The sequence below is a fragment of the Sardina pilchardus genome, chromosome 3 (assembly GCF_963854185.1).
Source record: "Sardina pilchardus chromosome 3, fSarPil1.1, whole genome shotgun sequence".
Classification (NCBI taxonomy): Eukaryota; Metazoa; Chordata; class Actinopteri; order Clupeiformes; family Clupeidae; genus Sardina; species Sardina pilchardus.
This window is the reverse complement of record NC_084996.1, coordinates 33,022,221-33,043,324: the sequence shown is the minus strand read 5'-3', so window position 1 is coordinate 33,043,324 and position 21,104 is coordinate 33,022,221. Positions and strand designations below refer to the sequence as shown.

Here is a 21,104-nt window from a genome sequence, read left to right as displayed (position 1 = left end):
ATGCGGCGGAGCCCACTCCTCGCTTCTCCTCTCCTGTCCCCTTCCCTTCTCCCATTTGAATAATGGTGCTGTTGGCTGTCCCAGGCTAAGCTAGCGGTCGTGTAATTGAGCTTGATCAGTTTGATTTGGCCGAATCAGCAGAACACTCGGCAGATTAAGCCCTTCATTTCGTTTGATTAGATGAACTAACATGCATGACACTCACGAGCACTCTCAAATTTTGACTTTCTGAAAATGTTTCATTTTAATTAATTAGTAACTCTCTTACTGGAGTGGAGTTTTTATGGGGAGGAAGGACTGATATACAGCAGCAAGATATTTCATAACTCACTATCTGGTGGTGTCAGGAATAATGAGTACAAGAAAATCGGCTCAGCTCTCTGTTTTTGGGTAATCTTCATAACACAATGATAGAGATATGCAGTGATAATCAATCGCGCTAGCAACGAAAAGAATGAGGGCATTGTGGGACAATGAAGTATTTTTATGTCTTTGTTTGTGAAACATAGCTTCATTGTTCCCATCATTGCAACAGCATAGAGAGAGAGAAAGTGCACAAATTAATCAAGGTCTATTTGATTTTGTAAACTCCAATCACACACTCAATTTTTTTACTCAGTGGGAAATAGTTGTGTTCGATTGTGACCGTGAGGCTCCCCATATCACAGGACAAAAGCTGAGGCAACAGACACACACACACACACACACACACACACACACACACACACACACACACACACACATACACACACATCCCTTGCTATTTTGCCCAGGAGTAAAAAAGGCAGTGGTCTCCTTTAATATGTGTTTGATTTGATGTAGTGCTGAGCTGTGAGCGTATTGGCAAACAGAGCAGTGTGAAACGGAACAATATCAGTGTTTGCCGCCGCAGCGCGAGGCCTCCAGAGAGCAGGCGCTCCGTCATAGTTAGGGTCAGCTGGCCCAGCGCAGCGACAGCGCCTTATTGGAGGCCATCTGCAGGCCCCTCCTCCACAGGTGCTCACTGGGAACCACAGAGCAGCTCTCCTCCTGGGCTCTGCTCTCAGATGAGGTACAGAGTTGTGGAGGTGGGATGGGCTGTGTGGGGGGGGGGGTGTAAAGGCCTTCCTTTAATCAACACCCCCTTTATCAGTGCTCCACTCCCTCTCCTCTATCCCTCCCTCCTTCCATCCCTCCTTCTTTTTTGCTCTCTCTCCTCTCCGCCTTCTTCGCTCCCTCCCTCCCTCCCTTTATCTCCCGTGACAGACTGTGTCCTTCAGGATAGGGCGCCGCATCAATTACCTCCCACAGCCATCAGCGCGCCCCACCCCAGGGCAGCTGGCCTCGCCTGGCCGGGGAGTGGCGGCGTGTGGGGGTGTGTCCGAGCCGTGGCAGGCGGGCGGACGGCCGGACGGGCTTTTCCCCCATAAAACATGGCCACTGTCAGTCGGCTAAATGCACTGGGACCTGAGGATAATATCCCAGCATTCATCACTCCTGGGCTTATTTGGACCATTGTCTGAAGAGACACTCTGTGTGTGTGCGTGTGTGTGTGTGTGTGTGTGTGTGTGTGTGTGTGTGTGTGTGTGTGTGTGTGTGTGTGTGCGTGTGTGTGTGTTTGTGAGTGCTGGAGTCAAATCTTTTACAGCAGCTTTTGAAGGAGAAGCTGTAGCTCTCTGGAGCTAGGCACCAGCCTCCTAATAATTCACATGCAGCCCAGTCTGATGACAGCGTAGACACATTTACTCCTGGTATCAGTGTCCAGCACCAGAGCCTGTTGGAGACCGATAGAGTTAAGATGACCTCCTGGGTGTCTGTGAAATCTTTATCACCACTGACAGGTCAGAGAGGCGAGCTAGCGTATTAGCTTCCTTGCCAATTCTAGTTAGGGCTCCCTTCAGGGTCAGACAAGAATGCACCTGAGTAAGTCATCCCATAACGTCTTAGCTCTCGTATTTCCTTTCAAGTGATGCAAGCATTGATGTCCGCCAAGAGATCAATACTTACGCTAAACTTGTCACAAAAATAAAGTTGTCCCTGGGATCGTTATAGGTTATGTAATACTGTTAACAATTTAGTTACAAGTATTTACCCACAGAGCAGTGGTAAACCATTTTCCAATTGCTTTTTTTGGATTTGGTAGCTACAGTATCTCATTTACAATAGGGTTGAACTGCTAAATACCGTAAAACCTTTATTAAAAGCTGTCCCAATTAGTTGCAGGCCCTTTTTGTTGGCCTGTTGTGTCTACAATTTTGGACAAATGATGGCATGGAATATCTGTGGTGGCAAAGAGAAATAGATAATAGGCCACTGTGTGGAAGGAATGAGAGGTGTGGCCCATATAGATGCCTGTCCTGTGCCAAATACCAAGGTTCTATATCATTGGGAGTGGGGGCAATAGGGGGTCCATGACTCCTGGTGATGCAGCAGAATCTGAACTACTGGTATTTCTAATGACTCTCCATCATACTAATGCTGCTTATAGTTATTGATGAAAGAAGCGTCAACGACCAATCGGTGATACACCCACCTTATATGTTTCACTGTGCAGATGTCTCAGTGTGCAGGTGGCACTTCCTCTGTATTCATTGTCTTCATTTCCTGTGTCCAGTCCCAGGGCCTCCCATAAGGCTGGTCTTCCCAGAGGTGCGGCTAACTGAGGTCCGGGTCATCTGGCAGCCCCCAGTGGACCCCAACGGCATCATTATGGGTGAGTCCAGAGACTTCACAAGTCAGTACAGCACTTTGGTGAGACTGAACAACTCGCTTGTGTTGTTGTTCTGGTTTTCTGGGCCCTCCCTGAACCCATCCATCAACATACATGTAGGGGTGAGTGAGTGGGGGAAAAGCCATTTCCTTTCCCATCCATTACCTGAGGTGAAACACAGATGTCATTAGTTTGCAGATGAGTGAACAGGAGTGATGATGAAAAAAAAAGCTTGCGCTGGGTTTGTCTGTAGGGCAGGAGATGGCTTTCTAAGAATCCATCAGTTTTTGGCCTGTGTTCATTTCTACAGTAAACATGGGGAGGCATTACAACCATTTGTGCTTTCCGGCCGCTCTGAAAAAAGCGCCCGCCGCCACCTCGCTTCCTTTTGATGTGCGTAGCGTAGCGTAGCGTAGAGTGTCCGCTCGCTCTGGCTGCTGCTCGCTGTGCTGCGCTGCGTGCGCTGCTCTGGCTGTCCTTGCCAAACGCTGGCCGTGTATGCGGAGAGCGCAGGTCGCGCGGCGCACGTGTTCCTTTACTGCGTGCTGCGAGACGAGACGAGGCGCATCGCATCGTGCACCTGAGACTAATACCTCAGATGAAGTGAAAGAGAAAATCCTGCCGCTCCGTAATGAGATTAGACCGACTAACAACTCACACTGAATGAAACCCAGAATAGCAGCTTGCCAAATCTCGCTGTTTCAGACGGATCAGACGTGGGAAGGACGCAAAGGACCTGGGGGAGATGAAATATGGTCATGATAACTGGGGGCGTGAGGGGATTTGGGGACCTTTTTCATTCTAGCATTTTTTTTCTCTCTTTCTCTGATCTTAGTTCTATTCAAGGATCAAAGTTTTTTCTTTTTTTTTGGTTCCAGAGAAGGAGAGACAAAAAGAGGTGTTTTCTCTTTTTCCTGTCCTCCAAGTCTCATCATGAGGCACTTTGAAAAATTACAAGAGAGCAAATTGGTGTTTTCTGGCTGGTGCCTTTAGCCAGTGTGTGCATCCATTGGCAGTGTGTAGACACAGCAAGTTGCCCATTCTCCCGCAGCAGCATGTCCCCTGCTTGGTGTGCCTTTGAGTTGTGGCAGCACAGCATGCTCATTTAGTCCCAAATTCTTGTAAGCTAGTTTTATTCATAGCCGCTTTCCCGATGTAATCCGTTTTTTCAAAAGCCATTTGAAATCCCCATGCCCCCCCCCCCCCCCCCCCCTCCTCCGTCCCTCACCGCCGCGCTCCCACCCGCTCTCGGAACAGTGGGCAGAGCTGACCGCTAATGTGGCTTGAGAGCAGGGGGAGTTTGCTTTCGACTGGGCAGCGGATGGGCTAATCCAGCATGCATCTGCCTCCCAGAGCGCCCACGGAGCGCAGCGTGTGTGGACCATGGAGCGCTGAGACACGGCAGAGCAGGACGGGAGAGGCGATGAGGATGAGGATGGGGGAATAAGAGGACACTGTGTGAAATTTCATGCCAGTTCACACAGGAGGCCAAACACGCGCAACACACTGATTTCCCCCGCCTCACCGCGAGAGAACACGGCCTGATGCAGTCACTGGCACACAAGCTGCCCTGCGTCAGGAACTAAACAGGGACATGCCAGCCTGGATTGCCTTGATTTAAGATTATTGCATCTTTCTTTCAATTTCACTTCTTACTGCTTCTGACCTCTACAGGATGGATACCCTTTCCATTTCATACTATGCTATCATATATCCTGAAATATGTTAGACATACTGTATATGATTAGCTACTGACAACATCAATAAAGTAAACATTATCTGTGTATACTAGGATCTAAATGGGACTTTTATGTGCCCCCCTATAGCAAAAATACATTGAGGAAATATGTTTGGACTGTATTTAATGTAATTTAGTCATTTCAGTCGTAAATCAGTGTGTGTGTTGACTTTAATTCTGTGTAGGGTCACTGAGCTTGGCAAACACTGAGATCTGTGGTCTTGGATGGCCAGTGTTTAGCCGTGTTTATGGCCACAGTAAATGGGTGGAAGTGGGTCCTGCAGCAAAGCTCATTTCAGCCCTGTGAGGCCTGGCCATCTGCTGTCCGCCTCACCCCAGTCGTCCAGCCCAGGCCCCCTCTAGGACCAGCAATCGCCGGCCACTGAGTGGAGAAAATAGAGCTCCAGGAGTCTGGCGAGGGAGGTGGTGACCCAGCAAATCATACGGCCCAGCGCCCCTCTTGCAGCGGAAAAACCCCACTACCGAAAACGTGGGGAAAAAATGTCCTCGCAAAAAGCACGACATGGGTCACAGCTCTACGGGCACCAGAAATGAAAAATAAAAAAAGAACACGCAAAGAGGGAGGAGAGGTGGTGCAGGGAGCAGGCGAAGTTGTTTTCTACACGTCCACATCGCCCGCTTGTAGCATAGCGCTCCTTACATCCCTTGCAAACAGCTCTCCAACATAAAAGCGGTTGGCAGGGCGGGGGGGCTGCTGTTATTTTCCCCCGGCCCTTGTGGCTGGAGTGGACATTAGGATGAAATAGCAGCCCCTGGGTGCTCCATGTTCCAGCACTCGCTCTAGTTTGTCATTACAGTACAGCCCAAAGGCCGCCGCGCGGAACGCTACACGGGAGAAAGATAAATAGATACAGGGATAATACAGTGCTGCTCTTGCCGAGCCAGGATCAAGTCGGCTGCCCACCCCACGGATCTGTCTGCCCATGGCTGCTTCTCGATAACACTCTCATTTGTTTGCCCGAAGGTTTTCTCGACGTGCAGTCAATCTCCAATGAAAGTCATCTGGTCGCCCTGCCGGACGGTTTAACTGGGCATGTTTCATGTCTATCGCCCCGACGGTAACCACTTTAGGGGTCACGGAGGTGGAAGTTTCTAGAGTACAACAATTTGATCACAGGATGAGATCGAAGGCTGTTTGTTTTCATTTTATAAAGTCCAGAGCAAATTCAGCTGTGGTATTCAAGCACAGTGACTGGCTGCGTTGAGTGAGGAACAGCAGGGCCGCCGTGCCATGCCACCTATTCTTCCCCAGGGCTAAAGCCTTATACTTCATTTGAGAGGGTAATGGAAATACAGGGAGCCCCACTAGTGAAGAAAAATTAAACTAATCCCTTTCCCCCACTGATACGGCTGAGGAATGGCAAGGGAAGGTAACCAAGAGGAGTTCATTTGAAGTTTGTGATAGTGGAACAAATTTTTGAGAGTGGTGAAGACCTTTGAAAGTCATTTGTCATCCAGACTTCTCTTTTTTTGGGCTGGTTCAGAAACAGCTTTCCCTTTAAACTGTTGGATCTCAGACAGGGAAATTGTTTTTTATTATTATTTTGTTTTGTTTTTTCTGTCTTTTTTGTTCATTCAGTGGGATTCCAAAAACAATCTATGGCCAGATTGTCTTGGAGAAAAATAATCTCTTGGTGGGAACATTTTGTGGTCAATAGAAGAGGGTTGAAAAAAGGGATAATCCGTTTTGTGGATAACCAAGAAACAGACAAGCAACCAGAGAGAGAGAAAGCGTGAGGCAGATATACACAGCAGGAGAGAGAGAGAGAGAGAGAGAGAGAGAGAGAGAGAGAGAGAGAGAGAGAGAGAGAGAGAGAAAGAGGCAGAACAGCAGTTTGGCAGATATAGCCATAAATATCCAGAGCCCAATGACATGTTCCCTGCTTCCTGTTCTAGGATACCAGGTAGCTTATCGGTTGGACACCGGAGACCCCAACCAGTTCACTACAGTGGAGGTGGGTCCCGACGCCCGCCAGTTCACAGCCTTGGGACTGCGCCCCGAATCAGCCTACATCTTCCGCATCAGCGCCAAGACGGAGCAGGGCTGGGGCACTGCAGCACAGGCTGTGGTCATCACCACCGAAGTCAGAGGTGACCAAGCTCACATCCAACTGTTCTGATCACAGACATACAGTGTCCTGATATCTCCTCTGTCTCTCTCTCTGTCTCTGTCTCTGTCTCTGTCTCTCTCTCTCCCTCCTCTCTCTCTCTCTCTCTCTCACACACACACACACACACACACACACACACTACTTCATTCATCTGGTGTTGTGATGCCAGCCATTTAAGTACATCTGAGATCTGAACAAAGTATTACTACACCTTTTAACTTTATCAGCATGGTGTGAGCCCGTTCACTGCGGTCTTCATATTCCCAGAATGACCTTTATTGGTTTATTTAACCAGCTGGATGGAGATGGATATCAATTCACTTGCAGTGTGTCGTGCAGTAAGGCACAGCGCTGGCTTTCTCCAGCTAGACAGGCTCCAGAGAGACATATTCTTTTAATGCATGTTTTTTATTGCCATCACTAGTTTCACTTAGTGGCCGTCCCCACAGGAGCAGCGTTATGTTTGGGAAGACAAAGAGCGAAGTCAACCAATGACCTCCTCAAATGTGATTGATCTGGGCTTTTTTAAACAAACCTCTTCTGAGAGAAGTCAGCACCTGACACAGGGACTAGACCACTCGATAGCCTTCGCACTGCATGATTTGCATCTTCTAATGTCAATCGATAATAGACACCGTTAAAATAAACAATTATGCCTCTGCTCATTGATTGCTTCCATTGGAATCAATGAAGGCTTGTGCAGTACTGTGTCACCGAGATGGTGGAGAACAGGGGTCAGGCCAAGAAGGGGTGACTAATACTCGACACACGCCCACACACACATGCATGCATGGACACATTCATACCCACCCACCCACCTACACACACACACACACACACACACAAATAGGATAATACTATATTAAACCTTCTGCTAAACATTTCAGCTATAACTATAACATGAACACACACACATGCACGCACGCACACACACACACACACACAATAACAACAACAACAAATGCTTATTGTATGTCTGTGTGTCCATCAGCAGGGCTGGTGTAAATTGTGCCGTGTAGGCCCCTAGAGCCCTGTGCATATCCAAGCCCTGCATTTAGAGTTTCACTGTTCACACAAGACAACTAGTGAGGATCAAGGGCCCTGTTTGAGAGACACAGGTGTGGGAATCCCTTCTCTCTTTAGGCAAAGATCTAAAGAACGCACTTTATTATTTTGCCTTCGGTAGCCTTCATAAACACTGCATTTAATTTGACTTTATTGTACTGTAATGTTAATTATTTACACTGGAGCAGTTGAAAGGGTATTGTTAGTCTTCAAGTGAGCGTCCGCATTTATCATATCAAGAAAAGCTATATTTCAAACATTATGTTCCCATATACCCTTATCTGCATGATACTGTGACTGTGTATCAGTGATATGTTGCTTTTGACATGATACTGCTGCAGTAGATGGGACATACTGTACATTATGTACTGTACTTTGAATGTATGAAGGCTTATTGTTGTACATGTAAATCCCAATATGTGAATGATATACTCATGTTAAATATCCATGTAATATGTTGCTACCTTGAATGTGGTTTATTTACCTTTTGATTAGGTATTGCCTCAGTACATGTAGATGCCTATGTAAACTATTTAGTAATTTCCTATGATCAGTAATGTGTAGTATAGTTGCATTGGGTTGGGTTTATTTACTGTTTGAATGGCTGTTCCCAGGGAGCGCTGTGCTATAATAGGCCTGTTGTTGTTGTCCCCAGAGCGGCCCCAGCCCCCGGTGCGGCTGAGTGTTCCCCAGGCGCAGGTGCAGTCTCGACAGCTGACGCTGGACTGGGTGCCTGGCGGCGACGGCTCGTCTCCGGTGCGCTACTTCACCCTGCAGACGCGGGAGCTGCCCGACGGGGACTGGCTCACCCACTCCTCCGCCATTGGCCACAACTGCACCTCCTTGGACGTGAACCGGTGAGCGAGCGTGAGCGACAAAGCACAGCGGAGCGGAGCACAGAGAAAGGGCAACGACCAAAACAACACATATTACATTGCCCAGCTTGGTAGAGACCAGTGTAGCATAGCCAACCATACAACAGCACAATACAGCAGTTTACAGCAGATCACCAGGACTCTTAAGGGCACTGCACAGCACACCTTCTATAGCATTATTATGGCACAGCCCCGGATACAGTATCCTTACTGAGTCCTCCAATCACTTCTGCACCTGTGCTGGAGCAGGCACAAGCAGAGAAGAAGTCCTGCTGATGAATCTGCTGATGAATCTGGCGGCCAGTTGATTTCACAGTGCGCTCCACGGATGGGTTTATTTCCTGTCTCCATCAGGGCTGTGAAGCCCTCCGCGCCTCCCAGCGCTGCTATTGCGCCTGACTTATGAGATGGGATTGTTATTAAATGCTAAGAGGGCTTTTTCCTGCAGGCCAATTTATCGCCCTCCCCGTGATTAGGATTTGGAAAAGCGTGCAGCGCGCCGCAGTGGCGTGGTGAGCCGAGCCAGAGAGGAGCCCAGCCAGGCTGCTGTTTGAATTACATCACTAGGCCTGCAACAGTGATTATCTGGGCAGTCAAATGCTATTTTATATGCATTCAGAGGGCCATATCATCTTGATTATGATTGCTTCCGCCCTCTCTCTTTACGCTCGCTCCTTCTCTGTTTAGGCTCTCTCTGCCTCATCCTCCCTTTTAACGGGCGGCCGAGCAGCACGGGTGCTGTAGGATGGATTATTTAGGCTTGATTTGTGCCGTGCTCTGTTGCGGCAGGATTAGTGTCCTGCTGGTGCGCGTGGGCTCCCGGTGGCGTAGAGGAGCCGCTGTTCTCCGCCGCACGGCCGCGCTGACGCGCCCGCTGCTCTCCCACCTCCGCCCGGCCGCCCGCTGGCCTGCTGCGCCATAGCTCACCTATTGAAAGGCTTTATAGCATCCGTGGCCAGCAGGACTAGGGCCCCTGCTGCTGCAGAGGGAAGTGCCATCAGAGGCAGATCTCTTGGAGATGTGTTGGTGCTGGGTGGGCGAGTAGAGTGCAGGTGGGAGGGGGGGAGCTAGAGAGCTCTTTCACTTGGGATGGAGAACACCGTGAGCCTGCAGGTACAGTGCAGTACATGCCTCATCACATCCAGCCTGTTGTGTGAGCGCCCAACCATAAGTTGCGCTTCGCAGACGTTTGCATTTGTGGGAGGGAGGGTCATGAAAGAAGTGTGTTTGAGGCCAAATGCTGGGAGGAGAGGCTCAAGGAGTGGCCGATGGTGTGCAGGGGACAAGGGATAGAGGAGGTCTCTGTAGCTGTGGAAAAGCAGGTGTAATCCAGAGTGTGTGTCAGTGAATATCAATATTCTGGCCACTCGGTTTGCTCATTTGCATCATATCAGACTCAGCCGTTATATATTTGCTCGACTTTTTATGTCTTACTATTGCTTTTTCACTTCAACCACTTATCTGCATATAGATGCCTGCTGCACTATTGCATTTGTTATACCGTAACTGCAGAAATGGATTTTTAGTGGTTTAGAATTACTGCCCTGTATTATTGCTGTTTGATGACATCTTATTAGTATGTAGATCTATTTCCTAAACTTTTGGTTCCATTTCATGTTGGTTGACAGTTCTATGATAACATCCAATTGTGCCTGCACTTGAGTGATCATGTTCAGCTGTGAGTGTCGCAAATTATGGTTGGAGGGTAACATATTGATTAAATATTTAGCCATAGGTTTAGTATATTCAATATAAAATGAAAAGGCACAGCATATTCTATTATTATTATTATGATAAAGATAAAATAAGGCCAAATGAAATTGATCAAGATTCCTAGATTTCTAAAAGCAGTGAAAGGGGAAATATCCAATGGGGTGAATACTTTTTATAGGCACTGTATTTGCCCCTGAGTGAACTTACCTGTGGCCTGCTGCTTTTGTTCGCTGTCTCTTAGACTCAAACCCTACACCTCTTACAAGCTGAGGATGATGGCAACTAACGACATTGGAGACAGCAAGTACAGCAAGGAGACGGATGCAGTCACCACCTTACAAGACAGTGAGTGGAGCCTTCCAGCATGCGAGTGCACACACACACACACACACACACACAGACACACACACACACACAGACACACACACACACACACACACACACACACACACACACACACAGACACACACACACACACACACACACACACACACACACACACACACACACACACACACACACACACACACACACACACACACACACACACACACACGCACACAGGGCCTCCGAGTCTTGACAAATGTGTTGATTTGATTCAGGAGAGGGTCAGAACCATGCCTTCCCCTTGTCTGCTGTCATATCAGGGTGGTTGGTTGTGCAGGTCTAGAATGGTGTGTTTTTTTCCAAACTAGTGAACTACAGATCCGCTACCTGATCTGGTAAAGTCACATAGTGTGGTTATTGTATAGCCGATAGAGGTCCACAAAGCGAATGCAGAGGTGCTGTTCACCCTGTTACAAGATGATTTTGGAAACATTAGGTACAAAAACTCTTTATTGTTGCTTTGTTCTTCTTAACATTCTTTGTCTATTAAAGGAGAGGTCTTAAATGAGGAATAATCCATTTGTGAATAGTCTGGAAGTTTTATTTGGGAAAAGGGCAAGCACCCTGCTCATGCACGGAAGAATGACTCACCAACACGCGTCACTAAGTTATTCTGGGTGATGATGGAGCCAGTTGCTCACACTCAGAAAACACTATTTCAGTCACTTTTGGAGAACTTGACAGGCTCTGTAAGTGGCTGTAACCTTGTGTTGTGATGGTAGTCCATAGTGGGTTAAAGGGGAATTCTGGCGATTTTTCACCAACGATTTTCATCGTTTTTTCTCGAGGTCAACAAGTAAAAAAAAAAAAATACAAAAAAAGGAGCTGTCAGGCAGCTACAGTGCTACACTCTGGGGGCATGAACGTGGGGCTTATGAACATGCCCCCAGAGTGTAGCACTGTAGCTTCCTGGCAGCTCTTGCCATTGCCTGCAGCCACTTGAGCTGGGCAATTGTTTTTATTTTTTGCTCCTATAGACAGAACAGTGACCTCGAGAAACAGAGAGCTACAGTATGTGAAAAATCACCAGAATTCTCCTTTCATGATTTAATGATCAACTGTAGCATTAAGTAGAGGCTGTTTTGGTATAGGGCAAAACAGATATTACATTTGTGTAGTCAAATTCATGGTGAAAATGTCTAAAATGAAGTGATTAGCTTGGAGAGAAAATTACTTCTTAAGCTATTCCATGCAGAAAATGAATATGTCTGACACAGTAAGACCATCATTTAAAACCATTTCATCTTTCCCCCCCCCCACCTTCTCTGGCAACAGTTCCCGATGAAGCCCCTGAAATTCTGGCAGTGAAGCCGTCCACCACCACATCAGTGCTGGTCCAGTGGCAGGTAATGGCATTCATACCAGCTTTCATCTCGTCAGGGGTCCCCGCCCCAGCGCCCTCCGACACCTGGGAGGCAGCACTGAGATGAATGCCTCCTGCTGCTCTGGAAGAGAACGTGTTAAAAGGCTACTTCTTAAAACACAGTCGACGTCCTCTCCCCCCACCCCCGCCCCCCATTGGTCATTAAACATGCACATTATGGGCCTTTAATGTGTTTAATTATCAGACTTTCATCAATGAAATGCAGCATTGGATCCAGTGGTTGGCCGCTGAAGAGCCTTGTCATCCATCGCTTAGTATTCACGGCGGCAGGTCTGCATACATCAGTGACATGAAGTATTGATAACGTACATTTACCCCGTTCACACTCTGAGTGCTCCCTAGAGCTCGGGGTAATTAATATCCATGCATGCGGGGCAATCGGCCCTCTAAAGGGATATTAATTAGCAGCTGAAACCTTTATTCACTGACCTGTGAGTCCGGGATCATCACTCCCCAAAACCTGCTTTATCAGTGGAAAACTGGAGGCTCCGGCGACTTGATTACTTTCAGGGGCTGGCTTTGTTAATTAGAGACTGACTGACTGAAAGCCCCCCAGAAATTAAAGCCTCATCTCTTTTTTTATCTAATCGCCCGCTAATGCCTGGACACAGACCGCTCATTTTTTTGTCTCTTCAAATGTCACTTTTCCTTTTGTCCAGTAGTTTTTCATTATTATTATCTGTTCGTTCTTCAATGAAGGACAGTGGTGGGGGGTATTTGACCTTTAATGAGCGCGTAATGTTGCAGGCGCCCAAAGATGAGAGTGTGAACGGCGTGCTGGTGGGCTACCGCCTCTACTACCGGGAGCTCCAGTATGACAGCTCTCTGCAGGAGCCAAAGAAGCCTGTCAACGGCTCATCAGCGCGCTCCACACTGGCAGGTAGGAGAACGGGAGCCATGGTTTGAAAAGGCTCTGCAGCCAAAGGTGTGTGTGTGTGTGTGTGTGTGTGTGTGTGTGTGTGTGTGTGTGTGTGTGTGTGTGTGTGTGTGTGTGTGTGTGTGTGTGTGTGTGTGTGTGTGTGTGTGTGTGTGTGTGTGTGTGTGTGTGTGTGTGTGTGTGTGTGTGTGTGTGTGTGGGGGGGGGGGGTTACACATATATGATATCACGTCTCTTTGTATTTGTAAGTGTGGGTGGATAGGTGACCTCCATCAAGACAGCAACACGTGCGTGCGTGCGTGCGTGCGTGCGTGCGTGCGTGCATGGGTGCGTGGGTGTGTGTGTGCGTGTGTGCGTGTATGATGATAATAGTCAAAGACAGGAAAACGCTGCAGAATTGAAGATGTTGCATTTACATCAGCAGTGTTTCATTACCAGTTTTAATGATTTGATAATGGGAAAAGTTGTCTTTACACATTCTTGTATCTCTGCGCTTGTTTACTCCTCTGTGCAAGCCCCTCCATTATTCAGTGGGTGATGCCGAGTGGAACAATAAGCCCTGCGTTCAGCTCTCTGTCGTTTCAAGCTGGGCCCAGAATTACAGTTGGATCGCCGTCTCCGAAGGTCTTTGAAATGCTTGAAGTAGTCCGTGAAATATTCGTCAATATGCTGAATATTTGTGCGGCCAAAGCTAGGGCAACCAGGCTTGAACTTTATCTGAAAGGTTTTAATGCCATCCCTACACGTCCATCTCTCTCTCTCTCTCTCTCTTTCTCTCTCTCTCTCTCTTCTCTCTCTCTCTCTGGCGCTTTCTGTTCGGTCGAGGAATAATTTTCCGGTGGCTGCCTGAACGGAGGTGAACTCATTACATGCCTGTGCGGCGTGAGGTGCGGAATCATGAGTTTGAGCTCAAGTCTTCAGCAGTGAGCATGCCACTGCACTCCTCTCACCAACGGCCATCCACGCCGCCAAATCTCCTTTGACAAATTGGACTCAGCAGTGTTGACAGCATTTAAATGCACAAGCCCGGAGCAGCCAAGCAAGGAATCATATTTAATTTTTTTTCAGCCCCTTTGCTTTCTCCCTTTCCTTCCTCCCTTCCTTCCATCCTCCATTGGTCAGGCCTGCTGTGTCATATCTCTCCTGTCCTCTCAGGCCAAACGAGGCTTCAAGCTTTTTTAAAGGCTGCACTCGTGAAAGTGATCTTTAGACGCCTCATGGAGGATGTGGAAAAAATGGAAGGCTTTTGTGAGGACTCATCACCCAGATCCCTGCCCACAGTAGTAGCTGTAGTAGTAGTAGTAGCTGTAGGATTAATAGTAGTAGTAGTAGTAGTAGTAGTATCAGTAGTCGTAGTAGTAGTAGGTGTAGTAGTAGTAGTAGTAGTATTTATGTTGGAGTTGGGGGAGCAATGTGAGCAGTTGCTGAAATCATTTCATGTGGCTTTTGAAATGGAAATGCATTTTTGCCTCCTTATCTGATGACAGCATGTTATAGGAGCAAAGCGCACTCCTCCACACAGATTGATAAGCCCACACACACATGCTGTCACATCATGTAGTGAAACACATTCTCTGTTTCCACACATGCATTATCACAAGCAGAAGCACTACTCATAGCAACAGTAGTAGTGCCAGCAGCAGTAGTAGCACATAGCTACAGACTTTGGTTGTAGTGGGTGCTGCAGTACCTATAGATTCAAGAGTAGTACGTAGTCATGTGTGTGTAGTGAGGACTCCCTGTGCTCTTCTATTGGCTATACAGTACAGTCCTCTCTGAAGGCCCTCTGCAGCAGCCAAGATGAGCGGCACAAGATTTCATCCATCATGTGGAGATGCCTCTGATGAGCTCGATCTGGCAGAGAGCAGGAAATTTACGGCCATGTTATGAAATATCTCTTTGATTTGTGTTTGCCAGCTTTGCTTGTGTTGTAATGCATTTTTCACTCTTGTCCCCCCCCCTCTATATTTCTCTCTCTCCATCAGCGAAAAGCACAGTGAAGACCGTGAGCAATCCTTCACTAACCGAATTTGAGCTAACGCGTAAGTTTCTCATTTAATCGTCTATCTATTTTAAGGGAGCCTGCTTTGAAGTCCAAACAAAATATTCAGTGCTGCCTCTGGCAAGGAAGGGTAATCCCAAATGCTCTCCCCTGTTCGGAATTACTAGGTGCATTCCTCTAATCTGTCTATTTTCACTGCGAACTGTTTGCCTGCAGATATTCAGGGGGGAATCTCTTTTTTTGCCTTTGTACTTTGAGTCATGTGACTTCTTTTTCTTGTGGCTCAGGGACTCATTTCAAACAAATAGAGTAATGCCTGCCACGTTCAAATAATACCACCCCAGTTTCATGGCAAGAGAGAGTGATGGGAGGTGGGAGGAGGGTGGGGGGTGGAAGAAAGCCATCTCTCCCTCAAGCCACCACTGCTCTCATATAGGCTTGTGTCATTTCCCTTTCATCTAGCAACAAAGGAGGAACGTCTCCATCTTGTCAATCTCAATGTCGAGCTTTTATGTTATTGTGTTCTCCTGCTAATTTTCTCCTTTGCCTCTCTCTCTCTCTCTCCACCAGAGCTGCAGAAATACAGACGCTATGAAATAGTGATGACAGCTTACAATATAATCGGCGAGAGTCCGCCGAGTGCTCCCTTTGAGGTGTTTGTCGGCGAGGCAGGTATGGAAAGCCGTTTGTCGCCCATCAATCATCATCACCGAATGTGGGAATCATATGATTGTTGTCCTCAGCAGTTCATCATCAAAGTGTAGCGTTTTTGTCGCGCGTGGAATGTAGCAAATTGCAGGGTGTGGCTGGCAGGAAATGCTGTGATAAGTACAGATGACCTTTACCATCCATCATCCAGCATAATGTCTCTTACAGATTGCCTATGAATGCTAACCGAGATGATCCATCAAAAAGATTTTGGTTGGTCTGGGGTGGGTTTTTTTTTTTTGTCCTCGTGAGGATTCTAATAAGGAAACTGACACAGGTTGGTGAAGGCCTTAGTGTGGTAGCTCACACACTCACTCAGGGCTACACACACACACACACACACACTCAGGTGCTGCTGCTGTGTTGATGGAGGTCATCCTTCCATCTGACCGAGGCCTCTATCACCTCATGTCATTACTGCTACGCCTAGGAATCCAGTAGACGAGGACATGAGCACACCACCACTTCTACTACAAACACACACATACACACATACAGTACTTACACACACATACACACACACACACACACACACACACACACACACACACACTCACACCCACACACACACACAGCTCCCAAGCCCCTGAGAGCATGTGTATGAGGGAGATGATGGACGGTGGACGTGAGAAGTGAGGTTGGGGTCCAATTGAAATGGCCAGGAGTGCCCAGTGGGGCTGGGGGAGCGCAAGCCATGCAGGGCTGACGCCCGCTGTGACACATATGAATTGCAATGTCTCCAGTGTGTCAGGAGGAGAGCGCAGTGCAGGCAGAGCAGACGACAGGGGGGTTGACGGAGGGTTCAGGGGAGAGGGGAGGAGAGGAGAGGAGAGGAGAGGAGGGGAGAGGGGAGGAGAGGAGAGGAGAGGAGAGGGGAGGAGAGGAGAGGAGAGGAGAGGAGAGGAGAGGAGAGGAGAGGAGAGGAGAGGGGAGGGGAGGGGAGGAGAGGAGAGGAGGGGAGGGGGAGAAGGGAGGAGCTGACACTAACATGGGGAGGTGTGTGCCGAGTGATGACAGGGGACAGTGGCCAGTCTGACGCCGCTGACTGTTTGAGTGGACAGGGAGCTGTTGTGAGGAATCAGTCATCTGGCTGAGTGACAGCTGTCACTCGTCTCCTCTGCTCTTCCCTCAAAGCTCCCCCTCAGAGCAGCTCATGTCCTCGCCACCACGCCGGCCGGGGGGGGGGGGGGAGGTGTGGGGGGGGGGGGGGGGTGGCATTTGAGAGATTCATTTGAAAAGAAGGAAAAAAGTTGTAAGTGAATGTGAATGCCCTGGATACAGTGGGAACACCCAGAAGTAGGGCCGATGTAGGATCAGCTTGTCTGGTTTAAGCAGCGCTTTTGTGCTCAGTGGCTTTTCTTTCCTTTTTTTCCACTTTTTTTTCCGCTCCTGCTTTCACATTACATTTCAGACTGTGTACTTGACCTTGCTGAGATAGAGATTTTACAGGAGGAAAAAAGACTGTCTTTTATTGTGGATGACAGCAGAAACATATTGTTCTTAAACCTGTGAGAGGCTGGACCACACATTCTCTCTCTTTCTCTCTCTCTCTCTCTCTCTCTCTCTCACACACACACACACACACACACACACACACACACACACATGTACAGGGTCTTTGAAAGCTTCTGGCTCAGCAAAGGGCAGATACTGTATGTTAATCATGTCCATTTACCTGCTTTTTCTTTGTCAAAAATCATTCAATTGGCAAAAAAGAGAGGCTCTCAAGCTCACTGTAATCCATCCCTGTTGCATGAGAAACAGCTATAGTGATGAACGCTTATTTGCTGACTAACGTGAGTCTCCTAAAAGCCTGAGAGAAGACACTGAGTGGACTGGCTCCCCTAATGAGATGCCAGTAGAGCCTGGTCCAAATGTGACAGCTTTGAGGACGTGACACTGAGAAGAACGCGGCGCTAATTGTGCGGAAGAGACGGAACATTTTCCCTCCGGGAAGCGGAGCGGCACCGTGATCTGGACTTGACTGTTGCTCACGGCGAGCGCTGCGGCTGCTTTGGGTCAGCCCCATCTGTGTGTAGCATGAGGCGCATGTGATCAACGGGAGCCCAGCTGGCCACGCTGCGCCTCCATCAACTGCAGCATTGCAAAATATCAAGAGCAGGCAAATCGCTGCAAACACTGTACGAGCGGTCTTTCACGTCGTGCCCTGCGAGGAGTCATGAAACATGTAGGAAACTTGGAGCTCTTTTGGTTAGTGCCACACTCATAAGTGAGGTCACTAGTTTGTCAGTTAGACAAAGTGTAACGTTACCCTCTAACTGGTGTTATTTTTTTCCATTTCCCTAAATCCTGAGAGGCGAAATATTGATTCCTTCAAAATCACTCATGCAGTAGTTGCATTGTGGCAAACAACAGGTGTGACAACAGGGCATTAGTTTTCATTTTGACAAAGTGTAACGTTCCTCTCTAACTAGTGTTATTTTTTCCGTTTTCCCATCTCCCCCCCCCCGGCCCTCGTAAGGCGTTTAATGAAGCAGTAAATATGAATCTGTCATGGCGAGCAGCAGCAGCTGGCTGTGCAGCCGGGGTTATCAGCGGCGGGTTATTAGCGGCGTCATTAGAGGAGGGCCTGGCCAAGAGAGAGGCCTCTGGGCAGCAGGAGGGGCGCCGCTGCCGCAAACAAACAAATGAATTTCCCGCTGATTAACGTCAGGTTAGCGGCGCGGGGGGAGGCGGGGGGGGGGGGGGGGGGGGGGGGGGAGCACGGTGGGCCTGGGCCTGGTCTGCTCTTAAAGCCTGCTGGGTCCTGGCCAAAGATCAGAAAAACAGGATCTGCTGGAGAGCGTTTGGAACGCTTATTTTTGTTTATTTCCTTTTTTACAAAAAGCTACCTACCACCAGCAACAGCATCATAATCACCAACCCTTTCCAAACCCACCCTTTCAACACACACACACACACACACACACACACACACACACACACACACACACACACACACACACACACACACACACACACACACAGCCACACTTCACTCCACGCCTCAAGGCTCTTAAATGCGCCCCAGATGTATGGCATCAGAGCAGCAGAATATGTATTCCTCTCCTCCAAAAGCACTCATGCAGAAGAGGCTTTGTGGCAAACAACAGGTGTTATGACAAGGTGTTCTCTCTTCTCTGGAATGGCTGTACAGTGTAATGGCGGTGACCCTCACCTTGGTGTGGCAGGACTCCTTCACAGCCCATCAGCTTTTGTGTTGTGCGCTGTGTGGCGTGGCGTGGCGTTGCCACAGCAGCTGTGAGGTGCCTCGTGGCTGTGAAGCGGTGACTTTGGTAGAACCGCTGGACAGACTAACAGCCCATGATGTGGTGGCACTGCCTCCACAGCCCATCAGGGTGTGTGTGTGTGTGTGTGTGTGTGTGTGTGTGAGAGAGAGAGAGAAAGAGCGTGTGTGTGTGTGTGTGTCGGCCTCATAGTGTTGTTTCCACTCTGCCCTCAGCTCCCTCCGTGGCCCCCCAGAACATCCGGGTCAACCCCCTCTCCTCCTCCCAGCTGGAGGTGCTATGGGAGCCACCACCTGTGGAAACCCAAAACGGCATCATCCAGGGCTACAAGGTGAGTTTGTGAGTGTGTGTGTGTGTGTGTGTGTGTGTGAGTGTGTGTGTGTGTGTGTGTGTGTGCGCGCGCGCGTGTGTGCGGAAGCCACATTCCTCTCCATCTTTCCTCCCACCTTAGCCTTTGACACTCTCTCTTTCTCTCACTCTCTTTTTTACTCTACCTGTCGCTCCCTTACTCAAACTCAGAATTCCCTGTCTGTCTGTCTGTCTGTCTGTCTTCTTCTCTGCTTTTTGTCCATCATCTGTCAACTTTCCCTCTAATTCTCACAGCCTCTACACTTCTCTTTGCCTGCCTCTCTTTTTCATACAATCTTGTTCATTTTTTTTTTCTCTGCAGCACTCTCATTTTTCATCATTTCCTCTTTTTGCCTCTCTGTCCATTTCCGATTTTTTCCAGTCCCCATTTTCCATTTTTTCCTCCATGCAACCATCTCCTCAGGAAGAGCACTGGTCTGGATCGTGACATGCTACATGCTTTGAATTACATTATGATGTCTGACAGGGCCAGAGATAACGTAGAACTCTATTTGAGTTCAAAGTCCATTTAAAGTTGAAGGAAAACAATTTAATGCAACTATTTAAAACGAAACAATTGAACTCAGGCAACATTTATGACAACCTCTACATTTGTATTGAGATCCATAGCTTTATTGTGCAGACCTTGAACCAGTTGAACATATGACAGCCAGGTGTCATTTGGACTCATTTTGGTTTCATTTATATATGGAACAGTATGATGGCATGCCACTTCATACAATCATTGGTATGCATTCAGGAATGAGATGTGGATTGAAGTGGCTTCTCACACTACCCCCCACCCCCACCCCCCAGATCCATTACTGGGAGATGGACAATCAAAACGAGACGGAGAAGGTTAAGATCCTCTTCCTGCCAGAGACCACGGTCAAGCTGAAGAACCTGACCAGCTACACATTCTACCAGGTGAAGCTGTCGGCCTTCAACGCGGCCGGTGACGGCCCTCTGAGTGAGCCCAGACGAGGACGGACACTCCAAGCAGGTCAGTGCGGGTCACTTCCTGTTGATCCCTCCCACCCACATGCCTCCCCAATCTACACAAAGGTGTTTTACCCCACCCCACCCCCCACCCCCCCACACACACATGCACACCCACACACACACACACACACACACACACACACACACACACACACACACACACACACACACACACACACACACACACACACACACACACACACACACACACACACACACACACACAACTACACACACACACACCACACACACCCCTTTCATATTGTTTTTCTTTTATATTAGCTATTCATGTGTTTCATATCAAATTAGGCCCTGTTTTAAATTCTGTTTCTATGCATCTGTTATGGAAGGTAGTCATCTAACCTGAGGCTTTGGCGTGTTGAGATGACAGGGCACCCGCCCCAATCCTGTCCAACACGCCCACCCACCCTTGCCCAAAAAAAGAAAAAGACACAGACCCTGAAAATAGTCATTCAAAAATTATTCAAATGCCTCCCCTGTTTTGTTTTCCTCCCAGTCATTTCCCATTTCCTCGTGGGGCGAATACATAGTAAATCTCCATGTGCTGCTCAGGCAGACCAAAATATCTTCACACTTGACTCAAGAACATGTGCACAAGCACAGTCTGTGCAATGGGAAATATGCCCTAGTAATAACCGTCACAGTCCGTGTCACAGTAATAGCTATCATGCAGTTGCTTGTGCTTTCCCCCTTCAGAAGTGTTTATTTTGAAATGTGAAGAACCTTGATTCATGGTTTCAGGCCATACTGCCCAACCCTGCTATGGAGTTTGTGACAGCTATTTGAGGTGTATCTCAAATATTTTATTAATGTTTCTCAGTGTTTTAGGTTCCAAGCCCTAGACCTAATCGCAAATGGTGTGTTGTGTGTGTGTGTGTGTGTGTGTGTGTGTGTGTGTGTGCTTGTCTCCTTCAG

General features: G+C 48.2%; 1 protein-coding gene across 5 annotated transcripts in view; it reads left to right on the top strand.

Moving 5' to 3' along the window:
• Window positions 1-21,104, top strand: part of sdk1a (sidekick cell adhesion molecule 1a) — a 229,814-nt gene that overhangs the window by 193,076 nt on the left and 15,634 nt on the right. For 4 of the 5 annotated variants that reach the window (XM_062532947.1, XM_062532946.1, XM_062532945.1 and 1 more), the window contains 10 exons: window positions 2,594-2,692; window positions 6,345-6,539; window positions 8,280-8,481; window positions 10,454-10,557; window positions 11,875-11,945; window positions 12,731-12,863; window positions 14,846-14,902; window positions 15,433-15,534; window positions 19,034-19,149; window positions 19,983-20,169. In XM_062532947.1, coding sequence (XP_062388931.1) covers window positions 2,594-2,692; window positions 6,345-6,539; window positions 8,280-8,481; window positions 10,454-10,557; window positions 11,875-11,945; window positions 12,731-12,863; window positions 14,846-14,902; window positions 15,433-15,534; window positions 19,034-19,149; window positions 19,983-20,169 — 1,266 coding nt within the window. Of the gene's footprint in view, window positions 1-2,593; window positions 2,693-6,344; window positions 6,540-8,279; window positions 8,482-10,453; window positions 10,558-11,874; window positions 11,946-12,730; window positions 12,864-14,624; window positions 14,813-14,845; window positions 14,903-15,432; window positions 15,535-19,033; window positions 19,150-19,982; window positions 20,170-21,104 lie in introns of those variants that run through there. The other variant, XM_062532950.1, reaches the window with a different exon arrangement.